The sequence below is a fragment of the Eleutherodactylus coqui genome, chromosome 11, assembly GCF_035609145.1.
Source record: "Eleutherodactylus coqui strain aEleCoq1 chromosome 11, aEleCoq1.hap1, whole genome shotgun sequence".
NCBI classification, from domain to species: domain Eukaryota; kingdom Metazoa; phylum Chordata; class Amphibia; order Anura; family Eleutherodactylidae; genus Eleutherodactylus; species Eleutherodactylus coqui.
The window spans coordinates 110755521-110776213 of record NC_089847.1 but is presented as its reverse complement, the minus strand read 5'-3'; the positions used below and the strand labels follow the sequence as shown (position 1 = coordinate 110776213).

The following is a 20693-nucleotide window of genomic DNA, read 5'->3' as shown; positions in this document are numbered from 1 at the left end:
GGACACATCTTCAGAGCGAGCGCAAAGAATTCTGCCTGTACTTTCAATCTGATAGTCTAGAAAAACACTAGACACGACATTCTTTTTTTCCTCTCTTGTGAGGCCTTCCATTGTTGCATTTTGTAGCTGAGAGAGCTGGGAGTACAAAAGGCATGAATATGTTTTCAAAGGATGATGGATAAATTGCCGGGTGGTATATAATATACCCTACGCTGTTGATGGGGCCTTTTTATCTTTAAACTTGTCTCTTTTCGTTACACGCGTTTTTCTTTTCGATAATTACGGCCTGAAAAGACAATTTTTCCCAATCCAAATATCAGCAATATTTGTCTTACTTACAGGTTCAGGATCCTCCCAATTACATAGCAGAAAATTGAAGCAGGACGATTGTAGCAGTTCATTGCGAGTGAAAGACGCTGCCGGCATCACCGTTATGGTCTCTGGCTTCTACAGTGTTGGTGCGCGTGAAGCTGGCGTGATGTGTGCGGAACAATGTAACGCTATACAGTTGGTCGCCCACAGAATTCTTAACCCTTTACTGACCACCCTATCGTGTTTTTACGTCCTGTCATTGCAGGACGTGGCCAATCGGGACAATTATCCCTTTAAATGCCGCCAAGTCTGACAGCGGCATTTAAATCCCCCAAACGAGGTTCGGAGGTCTTGTACGGCCCCTCCGCGGTGAGATCGGGAGAGTCGTGCGGGTGTCATGGCAGCAGGGGTCCTACTGAAAAGCCCCAGAGCAGTCATGGTAGAATGCCTATCAAGCTATCCCCGTGGGGTAGCTTGATAGGCTGCCTGTCAGAATGCAGTATGATGTCATGCTATGGCATAACATCATACTGCTTAAGCGATCTAAGCATCGCTAGTTGTGATCCCCCAGGAGGACTAAAAGAAAAAGTAAAAATAAGAATAATAAAGTTTTATTAATTATTTAAAAAAAAAAAAACCTTATACCATATTTACAATGAAAAAAATCTAAATAATATAACTAAATAAATATAAATACATATATGGTATCACTGCGTCCTTAAAAGTCCGATCTATCAAAGTAATGCACTGCGAACGGTGAACGTTGTCTTAAGAAGAAAAAAAAACAAAAAACTAAAACTGCTAGAAATGCGCTTTTTTGGTCGCTCTGTTGCCAAGAAATAAAATCGAATAAAAAACGATCGAAAAGTCCTATGTATTCCTAAATGACACCAATGGAAACTACAGGACGTACCGCACAAAATGAGCCCCCACACAACTATGTCGACAGACAAATAAAAAAGTTATTGTGCGCAGAAAATGGAGACAGAAAATAATTTTTAAAAATTAAATACAAGTAGTACAGCAAACAAAAAAAACTATACAAGTCTGGTATCGCAGTAATCGTACCGACCCATAGAATAAATTTATCATGTCATTTTTGTTGCAGTTTGTGTGCCGTAAAAGCAAGACGCACCGAAAGATGGCGGAATGTCATTTCTCTCCACTCAGAGTTTTTTAAAAGTTTCTCAGTACATTATATAGTAAATTAAATAGCACCATTGAAAAATGCAACTCATCCCGCAAAAAACAAGCCCTCATACAGCGACGTCGATGGATAAATAAAGGAGTTACGGTTTTTTTTAAAGGGGAGGAGGAAAAAACGAAAATGGAAAAAAAAGCAAAAAATCTCCGTCACTAAGGGGTTAAAGGGAATCTGTTGTCTCAAACACGCTGTCCAAACTGCAGGCATGATGTTATAGAGCAGGAGGAGTTGAGCAGACATATATATATATATATTTATGGGGAAAGGATTAGTATAACTTGCATTTTATTCATTTGTATCTCTGTACATTTTAGTAGAACAGTCCAATGGGCGGAGCTATTAGTGATTGACAGCTATATCTGTATGTGCAGTCATACACAGTTGTTAATCACTGATAGCTCCGCCCACTGGACTGTTCAGCTCAGAGCGTGCAGAGATATAAACAAATAAAGTGCAAGTTCTACTGAATCTTTCCCCATAAAACTATGTATATACCAATCTGCTCCATAACATCATGCCTGCAGTTTGGGCAGCGTGTTTGAGCTGACAGATTACATTTAAAGGGGTATTCCCACCTTGGAGATCTAAAGAATATCCTGTGGCTATGCCATAAATATATGACAGGTGAGGTCCCAGACTCACATCTGTCTCCAAAGCGGGGTCCCCTGACCCTCAGAAAGAGTCAGCCAATGACCGATGCATGAAGAGAGCGGGATTATTCACCTCTTTACCCCTCCACCTCACCAGACAGGACAATCATGGAGGGACGCCATCTTGGAGATAGTTTGGGTTCCAGAAGCAGGATACGAGTCTATCAGATATATATATGGGTATAACTAAGTCTCAACTTTTTTTTTTTTTTTTTAGGGGGGGTGGGGGACTATTTTATTATTGCATGTACCCCCACATACATACACTCAATTCCGTACTAATTACCTTGAAGATACTGTGTGGAATATTGCTGGCAGATGCGATAAAGACTTCATGTCCGCTGATTACTCCTTCCGCCAAGAAATACTTCAGCAGGAGATTGGAGTAAGTGCCGTAGTCATCCTCCTCTGTGAATACAGAAAGGAAGTCCTTGAATACCACAAGTAACAGATAATGTATTATACATTATAAGAACCTACTGACAGATTACGACCGGGGTGCGCATACCGAGAAGGAGATGGTGTGACGACAAGAACCTGGTAAAACGGACTCTTATATGTAATGTAGGGATAAATTTACCCTAAAATGTAAAATAATTCTGTAAAATTTAAAAATGATATGTTCATCCGATTTTTAGTCATCATCCGTTGTCTATTAAAGGCAAACTATTAAAAAAAACATTTTTGAGTCGGGCAACCCCTTTAGGGCTCCTTCACACTGGTGGATGTACATTTGCCCATGCTTCAGCTATTTTGCATGCGTTTTGGGGTATTTTACTGTCCCTTTTTTACCCGCAGGGTATGTTCTTAACAAAACGCACTAAGCAGTTCCAGATGTGTTCTTTCTCCAGCACCTCCATTGCCTTCTATGGGGACCTTTGCTGCACAACTGCGCAAAAAAAGTTGAACTTGCTGCATTTGTTCTGCGTGGATGAAATGCGTGCAAAAAAATACGGGAATGTGAAAGAACTTATTGAAATTAATGGGTTTTATTCTCTGCGTTTTGCGTGCGCAAATGCGCCCATGTGAAGGAGCCCTTAACACCCGGGCATGTGATTAAATAGCAAAAGAAGCCATACTAACCCGTCTTTTGCCCCATGGGAAACGATGGCTCTCGCGGCGCTCCTGGTCAAGACAGCAAAATTCAGTGACCATTCTCCTGACATCCATGCTCACATTCGCCATGATGCCAGGAGTTTGGAATGGTGACACTGCAGCCTCTGATTGGCTGCAGGGGTCACCTGACTTCCGCTATCAGTGCAGACCAGGAATGCCGCGGCAGCGGTTTCACTGGGGGTGAATATTCGGACAACCCCTAATATATTGCTGATACGGAAACGGCAGCTACTATGTCAGTATATACACAATGCACCTGCTGAGACGAGGCCTCGTTCTTCCATGGTGCGAGCGGAATTACAGTGACTATCTGTTCGCAAAGCTCCTGTCAACAGCATTAACCAGTAATGCCCAATCCTCCGAAAGCAATTATATTTGTAAAACACAATATACACGTTACAGTAAAAGGTTGTTACCTTACTGCATCCCGAACGGCGAGGGATTTCACAGATGCAAACATTTGCATACATTCATTTCCACTTCAAAGGTCCCCGAGTCTTTATGTAAATCATGACAAATGTCCTCATCCATTCACGTACTTGTACACTGCGCTCTTGATCATCCATCCACAACATTTCTTTCTTAGTCCAACAAATCTAGTAATCCAACACAGAACCATCCAAAAACTTACATGAAAAGCCAAAAACTTGACGAATCTGTACCCTTTAAAGAAGCTGTAGGAGGTTAAAAAACATGGCCGTCTTTTTTCAAGACACAACAATTCTGTTGTCCGCGGCATCTAAGTGGTATTGCAGTTCAACACTATGTGGCCATGCACCACACATATTGGCATAGCAAGTTACAGGGATTGTCCCACCAAAAGAAGTTATCCTCTACCCACCCACTATCCTCTGCCCAACAAGTTGTTCCAGCAATAGTCATCATTTCGGCTCACCCGCCTGCATTCACAGTAAACAGGCAGTCCTTCCTTAATGAACTGCCTGTTTACACGGGCCGATCCGCTGTTTCGTTTTCTGCATGCAGAAACTGAACGGTGAATGAGAAGTGAATGAATTCCCGTTCGTCGGTCATCGGAGCATACATTTACACTGAACGATAAACGTTCAGATTCCCGCTGGATGTGGGATCTGAACAATTTTTTGGCTCGTGTAAAGGGGCTTTTATTCATGATCCTATGATTCAGAGTTCTACAGTACAAAGAACCTAGTGAAAAAAAATACTCCGCACCAGTGCCATGGGTGAAGGATAGACTTTAGAGGATGGGTATACCCACCAGAAGTGTGGCACCAGATGATGCCACACCAATATCCAAATATTACATATATAATAAAATCAGCATCAAAATGGTCCACAGGTCCCCGGGTATTCCAAATATGCCAAGGAGAAGCCAACTCCCTCAAGAACGGACAGCTGTCACATTCAAATCAGGAGAAGAACGCCAAAATACAGGAGAGTGACGGCAGTTTTCAGTTTCCGGTTCTGGGCTTTTTTTGCGGCAGCAGGACGCGGCCTATTTGAAAAGGAACAATTGGAATTCCATACATAATAGTGTTTAAGGTTTTATTCATTATGTGGTTTCTGAAGAAGGGTCAGATAAGGGCATCCCCGAAACCGTTAAGCTTACTAGAGGCTTGATGGAATAAACTTTTTGGACCATTCCTTGCGTCCATACAAGGCTATTTTCTTCACCAGGGGTGAGAGGTTCTGAGCTTCTCCTCTCCCCCCACATATGTAAGTAGCAGCTTTCCCATACTGCTGTATTCGGGTGCCTAGTCTGGTATAGAACTACAACTAGGTGCCTTTCTTTCACTTCCCATTACAGAAAAGGGTTAGGCTGTTGGTTTGATGGCCTGATCTTTCCAATGGTACTACACTAGGCTCTCATATTTGGCAAAAACCATGATGATCTTTGGTAAAAAATGTTAACAATTTTAACCTAAAATGTGTTGCTATTTTCGATTATCTGCATTATATATGTGAGGAGATCCTGAGCATTTTCTAAAAAGCCATTTTCAACTTTCCTCCCGCAATCTTGCAGGTTCGCACTGGTGATAATGCTGCACATGTATGAGACTACAACAGGTACGACACCCTATTAAACAGTGTCTTGTTTTAACATGGTGTGAAGTGAATGTTCTTTTCACAAGAGAAACCATTTTTAACCCTAATTATCGCATTTTACAAACAGTGAGATTACACAAGGTGATTATCAAACACTAAAAGAAGGCAGATTTGGGATGTGACTTGGGGAAAGGACTGATTTTTATCAATAGAGAAAATAAACCAAAAAACAATCATCGAATCAAGTTTTGGACCAACCTAATGTTTTAAATACAGGGTAAGAAAACATGATCATTTCTGCATAACATAGACAAGAAAATTACTTTAAAGAAACCCCAAACAGGGAACTAAACTCTGTTTATGTGGAGGGAACTTCCTAGCTAATCAAGTCATGTGATCACAGCAGCATCAGCACTAATTCAAGCAGGCAATCTCTTTGTAGCATGAAAGGTGTGATAGGAGGAGGTAGGGTATCAAGTATAAAATTAATTTGCAGACTTGTAGATATAGATGACAGCAGCCGGGTCACTCCATTTGTAACCCAGCAACCAATGCTAACACCTTCCTATAAGTGAATTAGGATAAATAAGAGGTCTGTGGAACAAAGGGCTATAAAGGCTGCATGAAGGTACTATACATAGGGATCTAAAAGCACTAAAGAGGTCCTGTTATGTTCTCTGATCAGTGGGACAGGCGGCATAGCTTTACAGTTGTGTCCCCCACTGACTCAAACACCATTATTCTTTAGCTCTACAAACCCTGGATTAACATCCCTGCTGGTTATTTAGTGCCTAGATCCTGTAATATCGTAGCGCTCTAGAAAGACATCTAGTCCCCTCTTAAACTCCTCTATGGATTTTGCCATCACCACGTCCTCAGGCGGAGAGTTCCACAGTTTCACTGCTCTTACAAGAAGGAAGCTACTTCTGTGTTGGTGATGAAACCTGCTTTCTTCTAGATGTAGAGGATGCCCTCTTGTTACCGTCGCAGTCCTGGGTATAAACAGATCATGGGAGAGATCCTTGTATCGTCCCCTCATGTGTTTATACATAGTTATTTGGTTGCCCGTTAAGTCTATTTTCCAGAATGAATAATCCCAATTTTGATAGCCTCTTTGGGTATTCCAGTCCTCTCATTCCATGTATTAGTTTAGTTGCCCTTCTTTGCACCCCCTCAAGCACTGCAACATCTTTCCTGAGCACCGGTGTCCAGAACTGTACATAGTATTCCATGTGAGGCCTGACAAGTGCCTTGTATAGTGGAAGAATAATGTTCTCATCCCTCGCCCCTATGCCTCTTTTAATGCACCCCAAGACTTTATTTGCCTTTGCAGCAGCTGACTGGCATTGATTGCTCCAGTTAAATCTACAGTCCACTAGAACCCCCAGGTCTTTTTCCATATCACTTTTCCCTAGCAGTTCCCCATTTAGTGTATATTGGCGACATCCGTTTCTCCTGCCCATGTGCATAACCTTACATTTATCAATATTGAACTTCATTTGCCATTTTTCTACCTAAGCCCCCATCTTATCTAGGTCCGTTTGTAGCCGTACATTGTCCTCCATTGAATTGATATTGTATAATTTTGTATCATCTGCAAATATTGATATTTTACTGTGCAGTCCCTCTATCAGGTCATTAATAAATATATTGAACAGAATGGGGACTAGTACTGAACCCTGTGGCCCCCACTAGCAACGGTGGCCCAATCAGAGTATGAACCATTTATTACCACCCTCTGCTTTCTATCTCTGAGCCAGTTCTTTACCCAGATTCACACGTTTTCACCCAGTCTGAGCGGTCTCATTTTATCTATCAGCCTATTATGTGGCACGATATCAAATGCTTTAGAGAAATCCAGATACATGAGGTCAATAGACTCTCTTAGGTCTAGCCTAGAACTTATTTCATTGTAGAAGCTGATCAAATCGGTCTGACATGATCGACCCCTCATGAACCCGTGCTGATGAGGAGTTAAATCGTTGTTTTCCTTGAGGTATTCCAAGATAGCATCTCTCAGCAACCCCTCAAATATTTTTTCAATTATTGAAGTGAGACTTACCGGCCTGTAGTTACCAGGCTCCCTTTTTGTATATTGGAACCACAATGGCAATACGCCAATCCAGTGGTACAACCCAGATCTCAATAGTTTCCTTAAATTATAAGAAATAGCAGTCAGTCCATAGACTCCTAAGAGGCTGTAAAATCCTTATTACAGATTTGTACCACATGTATCCATAATACAGTTATGTGCTTAACGGCTAATTAGGTTAAGGTTGGAAGAGGATCAGGATAAGTTGGGGACAGAAAAGTGGCAAATGAGGTTTAACCCTGGTAAATGTAAGGTTCTGCACATGGGCAGAAGAAATACATGTCACCATTACACACGAAATGGTAAACCACTGAGGAACACGGACATGAAAAAGAACTAGGGGATTTTAGTTGACAGTAAGCTTAACTGGAGCAACCAGTGTCAGGAGGCTGCTGCCAATGCAAACAGGATCATGGGATGCATCTAAAGAAGTCTAGGGACACATGATGTGAACATTGTTCTTCTTCTTTACAAGTCACTGGTCAAACCACACATGGAATATTGTGGACACTTTTTGGCAGAAACACTCAAGAAGGTCATACCAGAGGTTGAGCGGGTACAAAGGCGGGCAACTAAAGTAATAAATGGAATAAACAGACTACAATACCCAGAGAGGAAATCAAAATTGGGGACAATACGGAGATCTCTCCTATCATCCATTTATACCTAGGACTGTGAATGTAACAAAGGGTCACCCTCGGCATCTAGAGGAAAGGTTTCTACACAGACATAGAAAAGGGTTCTTTACTGTAAGAGCAGTGAGACTATGGAGCTCTCTGCCTGAGGACGAGGTGATGGCAAACTTACTGGAAGAGTATAAGAGGGGCCTGGATGCCTTTCTTGAATGATACAATATTATATGTCATCATTAATAACTTCAGAAGGGTCGGGGATCCGGGGATTATTCCAATTGCCAGATTGGAGTCAGAAAATATTTTTCCCTTAAATGGGGGAAACTGGCTTCTACCTCATTTGTTTTTTGGTTTTTTTTTGCTTTCCTCTGGATCAACATTGGGTGTTAATAGGCTGAATTGGATTGACATATGTCTTTTTTCACCCTTGCATACTATACTACTAGGTAAGGTAAATTTGCTTGCACTGCGTGAGTCCCTGAAAAGCTCTATAGCAATAAACAAAAAAAATTAAAAGAGTTATCGAGGGAAGAAAAGAAAATATGTCAAAAGCTGGTCACTGTGGTGGAACAACAGCCGCTCCTGTTCCACCGATGTCCGTTCCCCAACTACTCTCCATTTCGGTCTGCAGCAGTGAGGAAGTCCTGAGAAAGGAATATGCAACTTCTGTAGCTGATCACTGGCTGAAGTGCGCCGATGCTGCAGCGATCACATGTCCCTGGTGTCGGTGACATGAGTGATCAGGAGAGGTAAGAATGGCCTTTTTTTATGTTATTCAGCCACAATGGGCAGTTTTGACATTTTTTGCCCCCTAGAAAACCCCTTTAAAGGAGTTTTCCCACAACTTAAAATTGCTTCACAACCACTTTCCTTCCTGGTTGCTGCTGACCAAAACATGCGATTGCTACAGCAAATCACTGGCTATAGAAGGTCACTGCTATGGCTAGTAATTGGCCACAGGAGTCACATGTCCTGGTTAGCAGTACCAGTAAAGAACAAAGCAGAATTTTTAAAGTAGTGGAAAAACCCCTTTAAGCCAAATTTAGAATGAATGACTTTCATTGTGCCACAAAATCGGCATGTACTTGTATTACTTTTATCGAAAACCCACAGCCTATCCCCAATTTCATGAATTGTGTTCGCTATAAGAGATTGAGTTCTATCCATATTCGCAGTAGTAGAACTTGCCGTGGATTTTCCAAATCATGTGAATTCACCCCAAAACGACTATATGTTAACTTCAGATTAATAAACATAAGAAAAACCCTCTAAGCACTATAAAGCAATGGAATTGTCAAACGTGTAACCCGAACACCTCCCAGAATCCTCTCCTCCACTCTGAGGATTATATGTCTGAAGGAAGCTTTAAAAACAATGCATCTCGGATTGTTAAAGTCAATGCTCCAGAATCCTTCAGTTCTTCAGATTTGTCACATAGAAAATAGCTTTTTATTGATTCATTTCTAGGTCAGTAAACTTTTGCTGTTTTAAAAAAGATCTAAAGTGCAGACATGCGGGCCCTCGCCAATACTGCCTATTGTGCGCACCCTTCAATAGCGTGCTGCCATTCAAACGCAGCCGCTACATGAGACACGGGAAGAGAGGAGCCGACAACAAGGCAGCAGAGTGTTCTTTATTAACCCAGTAGCTGCAATCGAGGTCACTGCAAGCAAACCGCTCACAGATAGGCAGAGGATGAGATGGAGGGGGGCTTCAAAAATTGGGTTTTGCATCAAAACGGCATGTTTTTTGGAACATTTTGACCTTCCGTTTTTTTTCACTGCATTCTTTTATTGAAAAAAAAAACTAGTGCTGGAAGCCAATAGAGGGAATATAAAAACACAATGCGAGCAGTTTTTTTTTCCTGTGTTTTTTTCTTCTTCTCTTGTCTCCAGTTTAGTTTCTCTTTTAGTTTTATGGCGTTTCCTGTAGACATCTACAATTTTTTTTTTTTGTTTCTGCTGTCCAAAAAAAAAAAAAAAAAAAGCAAGTGATTTGTTTTTTTCTTGTGGAGTTTTTCATATTAAAAATCATGTGATTCAAAGAATTGCTTGATCTTGAAGCGCAGGACTTTGGTGTTAAAAAATGTCAGCAAGAAACCGCAAAAACAGCCCGACAAGACCACAAAAATGTAAAAAAAACTGGCATTCTTATAGAAATTTTTTCAACAAAAGCATAAAAAAAATTTTTCTGCGTGATGGAAGCCTGAGGCTACTTTCACACGGGCGATGTGATATTGGCGTGTGAAACTCGCCGCGATATCGGGCACGGGAACGTGCAAATTTCCCCGTGGATGCGAGGAGTTTTTTGTTTTGTTTTTTTTTTAAACACCTCGGATCACTTCAGGAAAGTAGCGACGCTGGAGGATGGACAAGTGCTTCCCATTGTTTTCAATAGGAAACCTTGCATGAACATCGCACGCCACGCGATGCTTTTGCCAGCCTCATTGAAAACAATAGATAGGACATGCCGCGATTCTTTTCCTACACCGTGATACGGGAAGAAAGAAAAAAATAAATAGAAATCGTGTTTCCCAGAAAATAAGCCAGTGTCTTATATTAATTTTTGTTCAAAAAGGTTTAACTTTTTTACATGTATAGCTGCCTGGACACTATTCTATTTAAATTGACTTTTTTTTAATTAACTGTTAGCAGGGCTTAATTTTGGAGTAGGGCTTATATTTCAAGCATCCTCAAATATTCTGGAAAGCCATGCTATGTCTTATTTTCAGGGTATGTCTTATTTTCAGGGAAACAGGGTATATGACCCTCATTCAAAAGAATGGGGTTTATATTCGTTGCAAATTTTTACAATGCACAAATATTGCGCCATTTTCTCGACCGCGTGAAAGCAGCCTAAAGCCCTGTTCACGCTACAGATTCTAGCCGAAGATTTCGCCACGGATTCCGCTCCCCAAAGTGCAATCTTTTAGTAATCTGTGCCACAGTTTATACAGTACTGGTTTTTCCACATACAAACTTTGTAATCTGTGTAGCGAAAAAAGAAAGAAATAACATGAAATTCTCTGCGCGGTTTCTGTGGGGAAACCATGTTGGGCGTCTGAATGCGGATTTGCACCACTCACTGGGGCTAAATTAGCAGTAAAACCCTGAGATTACACCTTGGGAGTTCTGACGTGAATAATCTGATGAGGACCCGAAAAGTTCTAAGATCATGTGACCTCAGGACGGAATATCCTGACGAAAAACGCTGTTGCGGATTACGATGTCCTGTAATTCTGCACCTAAATCAGCACAGGATTTTGCCATTTTCGACTACACATCGAAATCCGCACTTTAAGGGTGGACGCACACTTGCGATATTTTCTCTCTTGTGCTGCGAGAGCACGAGAAAACTCTCGCCTCGCAGCGCAAGAAAGATGTCGGTATAGAAACGGCATATCGCAAGTGGTTTCAATGGGGCCAGCGACAGCAGCGCTAGCCCCATTGAAAACATAGGGGGAATGCCGCGGACTTCTGCCACAGCTGTGACAGGAGTTTCCTTCATCCCCGCGGGGACCTCCACAGCTGTGGCAGAAGTATGCTGCATTCTATTCCATTGCTTTCAATGCTGCTGATCCCATTGAAAGCAATGGTTTCAGCCAAGCACCGCAGAATGATTATCGGGGAAAGGCTTGAAATATAAGCCCTTCCCCGATAATCGTCAATAAGTAGTAAAAAAATGTAAAAGACACGGATTACTTACCGGTAGTCCCTTTTCCAGGAGTCATCACGACGGCCCCATTACATATGGAGGTTGCCCTCTGACCCAGGTAGGGACAGGAAGAGTTTAAAAGCACCTCCCTTTCCACCCGTGCTTCAGTGACTTATAAATCATTACGGTGGACAATGTTTACTAAACCAAATTTTACCTTTATTCGGTCATATTTACATTTAAAGAACATAAATTATTCTTAAAGGGGAGGGAACTATGGGCCGTCGTGATGACTCCTGGAAAAGGGACTACCGGTAAGTAATCCGTGTCTTTCCAGAGCGTCATCCCGACGGCCCCATTACATATGGAGTATACCAAATTATACGTGGCCCTAGGGTGGGACCACTGCCTGAAGGACTTTACGTCCGTAACTCAGGTCTTTGTCCGACTGGACGTTAACCCTGTAATGTCGGGTAAATGTATGTATACTCGACCAGGTCGCCGCCTTGCAGATCTGCTCGGCAGACGCCTGGCCTTTTTCTGCCCAAGAGGAGGAAAGAGAGCGAGTGGAGTGAGCTCTAATTTTTCCCGGAGGGTCGAGACCCCTGGCTTTATATGCCTCTTGGATGGCGGTCTTGATCCACCTCGCGATGGTGCTCTTAGTTGCCGTCTTTCCTTTTGCCAGCCCCTGAAATTGAATGAAGAGGTTATTATTTTTACGGAAAGAGCGGGTGGCCTCTAGGTACGCTAGAACAGCTCTCCTAACGTCTAGGTTATGAAATTCTCTCTCTTTCTCGTTACGGGGATTTTGACAGAAGGAGGGCAGAGTGATCGTCTGCTCCCTATGAAATTTTGACACTACCTTCGGAAGGAAGGCTGGGTCTAGTTTGAAGGTAATCCTGTCGTCTTGTATTACCATGTATGGTTCAATACAATGTAATGCTTGCAATTCCCCTATTCTCCGAGCCGATGTTATGGCAACTAAAAGGGTAACTTTTAGTGTGAGCAGCCTCAAGGAGAGTTGTGAGAGGGGTTCGAAGGGGGATTGGCAAAAGCTAGTTAAGACTATATTTAGGTCCCAGGTAGGAAAGGTTTCTCTAACAAAGGGTCGAAGCCGTTCTGCCCCTTTGAGAAACCTACGCACCCAGCGGTGTTCTGCCAAGGGAAAATCTAGATAGGACCCTAGTGCTGCTGTATGGACTTTAAGGGTTCTAGGACTAAGGCCTTTTTCTAGGCCTGCCTGCAAGAATTCCAGGATTACGGGAATGTCAATTCCTGGGATTTTCCCTGGCTCTATTTTACAGAACTCTGTGAATTTTTTCCATATCCTATCGTAGATAGCTATCGTGATAGGTTTACGGCTTTTTGTTAGGGTAGTAATTACATTATGGGAGAGTCCCTTCCCACGCAGTATCATGCTTTCAGCATCCATGCTGCTAGCTTCAATTTCTCGACCCCTGGGTATGTTAGTGGGCCCTGGAGGAGAAGATCTTCTACGGCTGGTAGTAGGAATGGACCCCGGATCGCCAAGGCTTTTAGCAGGGGATACCAGGGCCTTTTGTCCCACATAGGGGCAACTAGTATGACTGACGCCCGGCTGGTTTGGATTTTCCTGAGGGTGCGGGGGATCAGTGGGAAGGGAGGAAAGGCGTAGGCTAGGTCCATGTCCCAGCTTTGGGACAGGGCGTCTACCCCGCGTGGATTGTCTCTGGGGTTCAGCGAGTAAAAGTCCTGGCACTTTGAATTTCTCTTCGTGGCGAACAGGTCTATCTGCGGTTCTCCCCACTGGCAGATTAGTTGGTCGAAGACTCGCTGATTCAGTCCCCATTCTCCTGGATGGATGCTCTGTCTGCTCAGGAAGTCGGCAGCGACGTTTGTGGACCCTTTTAAGTGGATCGCTGAGAGGGACAGCACGTTGGATTCCGCCCAGCGGAGTATCTCTGTTGCCAGTCGTTGCAGGTGCGGGTGTCGCGTTCCCCCCTGGTGACGAACAAATGACAGAGCTGTCATATTATCGGTTAGGATTTTGACATGCCTTCCTTTTATAAGGGGTTCTGCCGCCTGAAGGGCTTCCCAGATTGCCCTTAGTTCTCTGAAATTGGATGAGCGTTTAGCTACTTGGGGGTCCCAAATCCCCTGTAGATTTTGGTCGGCTACTTGGGCTCCCCATCCCGTTTTGCTGGCATCTGTTGTGATGGGTACGGTAGATTCTTGTGACCAAGAGGTACCTTTGCTTAGGTTCCTCTGTGAGGTCCACCAGCGTAGGGACTCTTTGACTCGGACGGACAGGCTCACCTTCTTATCCAGGGATGTCTGCCGTTTGTCCCAGTTGGCAAGGATAAATCCTTGTAATTGCCGGGTATGGGCTTGTGCCCATGGGACTATCTGAATGCAAGCCGTCAGGATGCCCAGCACCTTCATTGTTTCTCTAATGGAAACCGCCGTAGTCTGACAGAAGGATTTTACTCTTTGGGTGAGGTCTTCCTTCCTAGATGATGGAAGCCGGGATTCCTGGATGTGGGAGTCTAGTAATACTCCCAGGTACACCTTTTGTGTACCAGGGTTCAAGTCGGACTTCTGCTTGTTAACTATCCACCCTAAACTGTTTAGGGTGGATAAGACCATGGATAGGTCTATACGCATGGTCTTTTCCGTCCTTGACACCAACAAAAAGTCATCCAGATACGGAAATATGCGGATCTGATTCCGCCTGAAGTAGGCTACCATCTCTATTACGATTTTCGTGAATACCCGAGGGGCGGTGGAGATTCCGAATGGAAGGGCCGTGAATTGGTAATGTTGGATCTTGTCTCCCTCCCGCAGAGCAAACCTCAGGTACTTGTGATGGGCTGCCGTTATTGGGACATGGTAATATGCATCTTTAAGATCTATGGTGCACATTACACTATCTCGATCTATTAGTGGGACGATGGATCTTACTGTTTCCATCTTGAATTTTTTGTACGAGATAAATTTATTTAGGGCTTTAAGATTAAATATAGTCCTAATGGAACCATTCGGTTTTTTTATTAGAAATAGGGGGGAATAGAATCCCTCACCCCTTTCGTGATCGGGGACTTGCGCAATGACCCCTAGGTCCTTAAGTTCCTGAACGCCTTTTATGAGGTTCCCTTGTTCCTGTAGGGACCCCGGGGAGGTTATAAGGAATCTCCTAGGGGGTAGCGAGTGGAATTCAATTTGGTACCCTACTTCGATTATTCGGAGTACCCAGGGGTTAGACGTTACCCCTTGCCACTGGCTTAGATAGCCCGCTAATCTACCCCCTGTTTGTTCAGGGGAGGGTTGGACTTCCTTACCCCGACCTCCCTTGGGGTACGACCATCTTCCAGTCTTCCCTTTCCCTTTAACTTCGGGAGGAGGCTGGCGCGTCCTCTTCGGGAAGGATGGTTTCCTGAAAGGTTGTCTGTCAGGCAGGGTTTTACTCTTGTCGCCGACTTTTTCCAGGATTTTGTCCAGGACGGGCCCAAACATATATTCCCCTTGGAAGGGGATGGCGCAGAGCTTATTTTTGGATGTAATGTCTGCGGCCCAAGTCTTCAGCCATAGTGCCCTTCTCGCTGAGTTGCTGAGGACTCCGGTTTTTGCCCCGTATCTTACCGTCTCCGCTGATGCGTCAGCCAGGAAGGCGGTAGCCATTTTTAAGAGGGGGAGACAGCTGGCCAACTCCTCTCTGGGGGCCCGATCCTTTATGGAGGCTTCTAGCCTGTTTAGCCAGAGCGTCATGGATCTAGCCACTGAGGTTGAGGCTATGTTAGCCTCGATGGTGAGGGATGTTGCCTCCCAGGCTTTCTTCATTAATCCGTCGATTTTTTTATCCATCGGATCGGATAGCTGGGAGGTGTCCTCGAAGGGCAAGAGGGTCTTCTTGGCCACTTTTGCGATCTGGATGTCCACCTTGGGGGTTTCCCTGTACAGGCGGACGTCCTCGGTAGCGAATGCGAGCCGGTTTCGGATCTCTTTTGGAACAGTGATCCTTTTTTCCGGTTCCTGCCATTCATCTGTGATCACTTGTTGCAGCGTCTGGTTGACTGGGAACATGATCTTTCTTCTAGATCGGAGGCCGCCAAACATCTCATCCTGGATTGTTCTCGGCGGGTTATCTTCCTCAATTTGCATTGTTTCCCTCACCGCCTTGATGAGGTGCGCAATGTCGTTTGATGAGAAGTAATATTTCTTCTCGTCTTCTATGGGAACCGGTGGGTCCTCTAATTCCCCTTCGGATAGGAGCTCCAGCGATTCACCGGAGATCGAACTCGCCGACTCGGTCTGTCTAGGTCTTTTAGGGACCCGTGACGGACCTGGCTGGGCCTGGGGAAGGGACGCCATGGAAGCCTGCAGCTCTTCCCTTATCATGCAGCGGATATCGGATTTGAATGCTGCTTTCTCCTCTGCGAGAATTTTCCCCGTGCATCTGTGAAGGCAGAGCAATTCACTGTTATAGCAGTGCAAGCGTTGGATTCAGGAGCATTACTTGCGGTAATACACTCACTCCTCGCATAGGGGTTTTTTATAGCTCTCCTCGAGCCTTTTGTTGCAGAGGACGCATTTTTTCGATTTTTTCCTCGGGTCCATTTTCTTTGGACCCTCCTTATCCATCTACCCATGAAAGTGGGGGAGAGGGGAGACAAGAAAGGGAACATATATGCATCCGCTGTACAAGTGACCATTTGCGCATGTTTTGGCGTATAGCCTACTTACCGTTGGTAGGGTGTCAATCTCTCCCTCACGTGCTGAGCTGTCGCGGGTAGACATACTCACATACACTTGTCTGGCAGTCAGCAGGAACCTCCATGGAGTTTAGCCTGCTTTTATGGGGAGGATTTTCGAATTTGGCGCCATTTCCGGGTTTTCGCCGGTAGCCACGCCCCCTACGTTGTGCGCGTGACGTCACCACGCCGGATGACGTCACCGCTATGCGCCCGAGGTCCAGGGAGGCCGCCGCTGCCGTTCCCCTGCCAGGAGGAACTATCCCATCACAGCAGCGGCGGCCCGAACATGCGATCCGCGCGAGGGAGACCAGCGCTACTAGGCGACTGACGGCTCCGTCGGCGGCGCAGGTCGGGGATGCAGGGACTCTTGAGTGTGCGGCCCCGACCTCTACCCCTCCAGGGGGGCCGCACAGCGTGCGGTAAGTATTTCTTTGCGGTAAGTCTTCTTGCCTCCGCAGCTTCCTATCTCCTGCAGCTCTGGAGCTGCTCCTCTGTCCCACCGTAGGGACAGGAAGACACTGAAGCACGGGTGGAAAGGGAGGTGCTTTTAAACTCTTCCTGTCCCTACCTGGGTCAGAGGGCAACCTCCATATGTAATGGGGCCGTCGGGATGACGCTCTGGAAAAATTTTTACTCACCTCTCCAGCGCTCAGACGCGTCCTCCTGCTGGCTCCCCGGCACTGCTATTAAGCTCTTTCAGCAGTCGGGGATTTAAAAATCCCCACCTCCTGAAAGGGCTGTGCAGATTGGTTGAGGGCTCAGCCAATAGCAGCTACTGTTTAGTTATTGGCTGAGCGCTCAGCCAATCACACATAGCCCTTAGCTATTCATTCCCGCGGGGATGAAGGAAACTTCTGCCACAGCAAGTCCCCGACATTCTCGATCTCTTTTCAATGGGCTAGTGCTGCTGCCGCTGGCCCCATTGAAAAGACTGGCGATATGTCGGCGTGATGCCGATATCCCGGCGTCATGCCGATTTTTTTTCTCGCACTGCGATGCGAGACTTTAACTTTAGTCTCGCATCGCAGTGGAGAAAAAAACTTCAGTGGGTGTCCACCCTAACAGTCTGGATTTTGGGGCTGAATATTCCGCAGGAGGGCAGATTCTACAACACTGTTGTGGAACATTCCGTCCTACGTGAAAGTTCCGTAAAAAGACGTTTTGCAGAAGCACAAAGGATCCGCACTGGAGGATCAGCCCTTCTGTCCAGCAATCGACATTTAGGACCTATCCACGGGACAGGCGATAAGCGACTGATCTCTGGTGGTCCCACCCTTGGAACTCCCACTGATCACTAGAATGGTGACACAGCACCCCCCCATTCCTTCTCCGTACAAGTGAGGGAGCGTTATGAAGCAGTGCGGTGTACTCTTGCATGCCCGTTGACGCTCCATTCGAAGCCTATAGGACTGACAGACTTGTTTTTCCATAAAAAACAACGTATTCGTTAAAAATGCAAAGCACAAAGCAAATTTTAGCAGAGCGTAAAACTATACGTTTTTAATGTCCGTATAAATAGGGCCACCTTGGTAGAGTTTACAAGAGGATGGGACGCAGTGCGCCCCGTGGCAGGCGACATATGTTTGCCTAGCTCTGGCTTGCATTTGAAATGATATAAAAATGAACTGTCCCAAATTATTTATGTCCCTCAGTTTGCTGCCTGTACTCTTGCTTTAGATTCAGAAAATCACCTCCTACCCAGCATTGCCCGCAGTGGCAGCGTTGGCATTTAAGCTTGTTCTGTTCAGTCAGTGCCCTCTGGCATCCAAAGCAAGACCACAGATCTCTATATTTAGATGCCATTCTGAATCAGAGGGGGTTTTTATATATCTTTTTTTCCAATTCTTCTCCTCTGCTAGCAGCTGCAATCAAAATGGCATCTTACCTCTGGCTGGTACAACGGTCGTATCCCATCCCCCAAGACGCATATGATTATTTAGAGGACCATGCAAAAAAATTAAATAAGAGATATTAATTAGATTAATGCTGTTATGTTAATAATGAAAAAGCCATTATTTTATCCGAACCCCCCCCCCAAAAAACAATATATTGCAGGTATAAAATGGGTTCACACTTTAGATACTTGTAATCTTAAAAGGGATTAGCTAGAAAAAAATAGCGCTGCTTTGTCTAGAGAAAGGAAAGGAGGAAGAGGAGAGCGCAGAGGTGAGAGAGGAGGTGAAAGAGAGGAGAGCGCAGAGGTGAGAGAGGAGGCGAAAGAGAGGAGAGCGCAGAGGTTAGAGAGGAGGCAAAAGAGAGGAGAGCGCAGAGGTGAGAGAGGAGGCGAAAGAGAGGAGAGCGCAGAAGTCAGAGAGGAGGCGAAAGAGAGGAGAGCGCAGGGGTCAGAGAGGAGGCGAAGGAGAGGAGAGCGCAGAGGTGAGAGAGGAGGCGAAGGAGAGGGCAGAGGTCAGAGAGGGGGCAAAGGAGAGAAGAGCGCAGATGTCAGAGAGGAGGTGAAAGAGAGGAGAGTGCAAAGGTCAGAGAGGAGGCGAAGGAGACGAGAGCGCAGAGGTCAGAGAGGAGGCGAAGGAGACGAGAGCGCAGAGGTCAGAGAGGAGGTGAAAGAGACGAGAGAACAAAGGTCAGAGAGGAGGCGAAGGAGAGGAGAGCGCAGAGGTGAGAGAGGAGGTAAAAGAGAGGAGAGCGCAGAAGTCAGAGAGGAGGCGAAAGAGAGGAGAGCGCAGAGGTCAAAGAAGAGGCGAAAGAGAGGAGAGCGCAGAGGTCAGAGAAGGGGCGAAAGAGAGGAGAGCGCAGAGGTCAGAGAAGGGGCGAAAGAGAGGAGAGCGCAGAGGTCAGAGAAGGGGCGAAAGAGAGGAGAGCGCAGAGGTCAGAGAAGGGGCGAAAGAGAGGAGAGCGCAGAAGTCAGAGAAGGGGCGAAAGAGAGGAGAACACAGAGGTCAGAGAAGGGGCGAAAGAGAGGAGAACACAGAGGTCAGAGAAGGGGCGAAAGAGAGGAGAGCGCAGAGGTCGGAGAGGAGGCGAAAAAGAGAGCGCAGAGGTGAGAAAAGAGGCGAAAAAGAGGAGAGCGCAGAGGTGAGAAAAGAGGCGAAAGAGAGGAGAGCGCAGAGGTCAGAGAGGAGGCGAAAGAGGAGAGCGCAGAGGTCAGAGAGGAGGCGAAGGAGAGGAGAGCGCAGGGGTCAGAGAGGAGGCGAAGGAGAGGAGAGCGCAGAGGTCAGAGAGGAGGTGAAGGAGAGGGCAGAGGTCAGAGAGGGGGCAAAGGAGAGGAGAGCGCAGAGGTCAGAGAGGAGGTGAAAGAGAGGAGAGTGTAAAGGTCAGAGAGGAGGCGAAGGAGACAAGAGCGCAGAGGTCAGAGAGGAGGTGAAAGAGACGAGAGAACGAAGGTCAGAGAGGAGGCGAAGGAGAGGAGAGCGCAGAGGTCAGAGAGGAGAGCGCAGAGGTCAGAGAGGAGGCGAAAAAGAGGAGAGCGTAGAGGTCAGAGAAGAGGCGAAAGAGAGGAGAGCGCAGAGGTCAGAGAGGAGGCGAAAGAGAGGAGAGCGCAGAGGTCAGAGAGGAGGCGAAAGAGAGGAGAGCGCAGAGGTCAGAGAGGAGGCGAAAGAGAGGAGAGCGCAGAGGTCAGAGAGGAGGCGAAAGAGAGGAGAGCGCAGAGGTCAGAGAGGAGGCGAAGGAGAGGACAGCGCAGAGGTCAGAGAGGAGGCGAAGGAGAGGACAGCGCAGAGGTCAGAGAGGAGGCGAAGGAGAGGACAGCGCAGAGGTCAGAGAGGAGGCGAAGGAGAGGACAGCGCAGAGGTCAGAGAGGAGGCGAAGGAGAGGACAGCGCAGAGGTCAGAGAGGAGGCGAAGGAGAGGACAGCGCAGAGGTCAGAGAGGAGGCGAAGGAGAGGACAGCGCAGAGGTCAGAGAGGAGGCGAAGGAGAGGACAGCGCAGAGGTCAGAGAGGAGGCGAAGGAGAGGACAGCGCAGAGGTCAGAGAGGAGGCGAAGGAGAGGACAGCGCAGAGGTCAGAGAGGAGGCGAAGGAGAGGACAGCGCAGAGGTCAGAGAGGAGGCGAAGGAGAGGACAGCGCAGAGGTCAGAGAGGAGGCGAAGGAGAGGACAGCGCAGAGGTCAGAGAGGAGGCGAAGGAGAGGACAGCGCAGAGGTCAGAGAGGAGGCGAAGGAGAGGACAGCGCAGAGGTCAGAGAGGAGGCGAAAGAGAAGAGAGCGCAGAGGTCAGAGAGGAGGCGAAGGAGAGGACAGCGCAGAGGTCAGAGAGGAGGCGAAAGAGAAGAGAGCGCAGAGGTCAGAGAAGAGGCGAACGAGAGGAGAGCGCAGAAGTCAGAAAG

General features: G+C 46.2%; 2 protein-coding genes across 3 annotated transcripts in view; both read right to left on the bottom strand.

The window, feature by feature from the left end:
- Positions 1–20693, bottom strand: part of ELP4 (elongator acetyltransferase complex subunit 4) — a 291372-nt gene that overhangs the window by 252464 nt on the left and 18215 nt on the right. Inside the window, exon 3 of the mRNA XM_066583239.1 lies at positions 2453–2574. Within this exon, the coding sequence (XP_066439336.1) occupies positions 2453–2574 (122 nt within the window). The remainder of the gene's footprint in view (positions 1–2452; positions 2575–20693) is intronic.
- On the bottom strand, positions 11880–16384 carry LOC136582317 (lamina-associated polypeptide 2, isoforms alpha/zeta-like). 2 transcript variants are annotated; one of them, XM_066583237.1, is made up of 3 exons: positions 15000–16382; positions 13067–13662; positions 11880–12370 (listed from the first exon to the last, which is right to left on the bottom strand). In XM_066583237.1, the coding sequence occupies exons 1-3, from the start codon at positions 16054–16056 to the stop codon at positions 12074–12076; spliced, it is 1950 nt and encodes a 649-aa protein (XP_066439334.1). In that variant the 5' UTR covers positions 16057–16382; the 3' UTR covers positions 11880–12073. The 2 variants fall into 2 exon arrangements, with proteins under 2 accessions (XP_066439334.1, XP_066439335.1); XM_066583238.1 differs by lacking the exon at positions 13067–13662 and having other exon boundaries at positions 12283–12370; positions 15000–16384.

Bases quoted from the DNA above. Each gene is read 5' to 3' on its own strand.
- LOC136582317 (XM_066583237.1), bottom strand. From the start codon at position 16,056: ATGATAAGGGAAGAGCTGCAGGCTTCCATGGCGTCCCTTCCCCAGGCC. The intron at 13,663-14,999 runs GTAAGGAAGTCC...GTTCGTCACCAG, and splicing joins GTACCCCAAGGGAGGTCGGG to GGGGGAACGCGACACCCGCA. The intron at 12,371-13,066 runs GTAATTACTACC...ATTCAATTTCAG, and splicing joins GGAAGGGACTCTCCCATAAT to GGGCTGGCAAAAGGAAAGAC.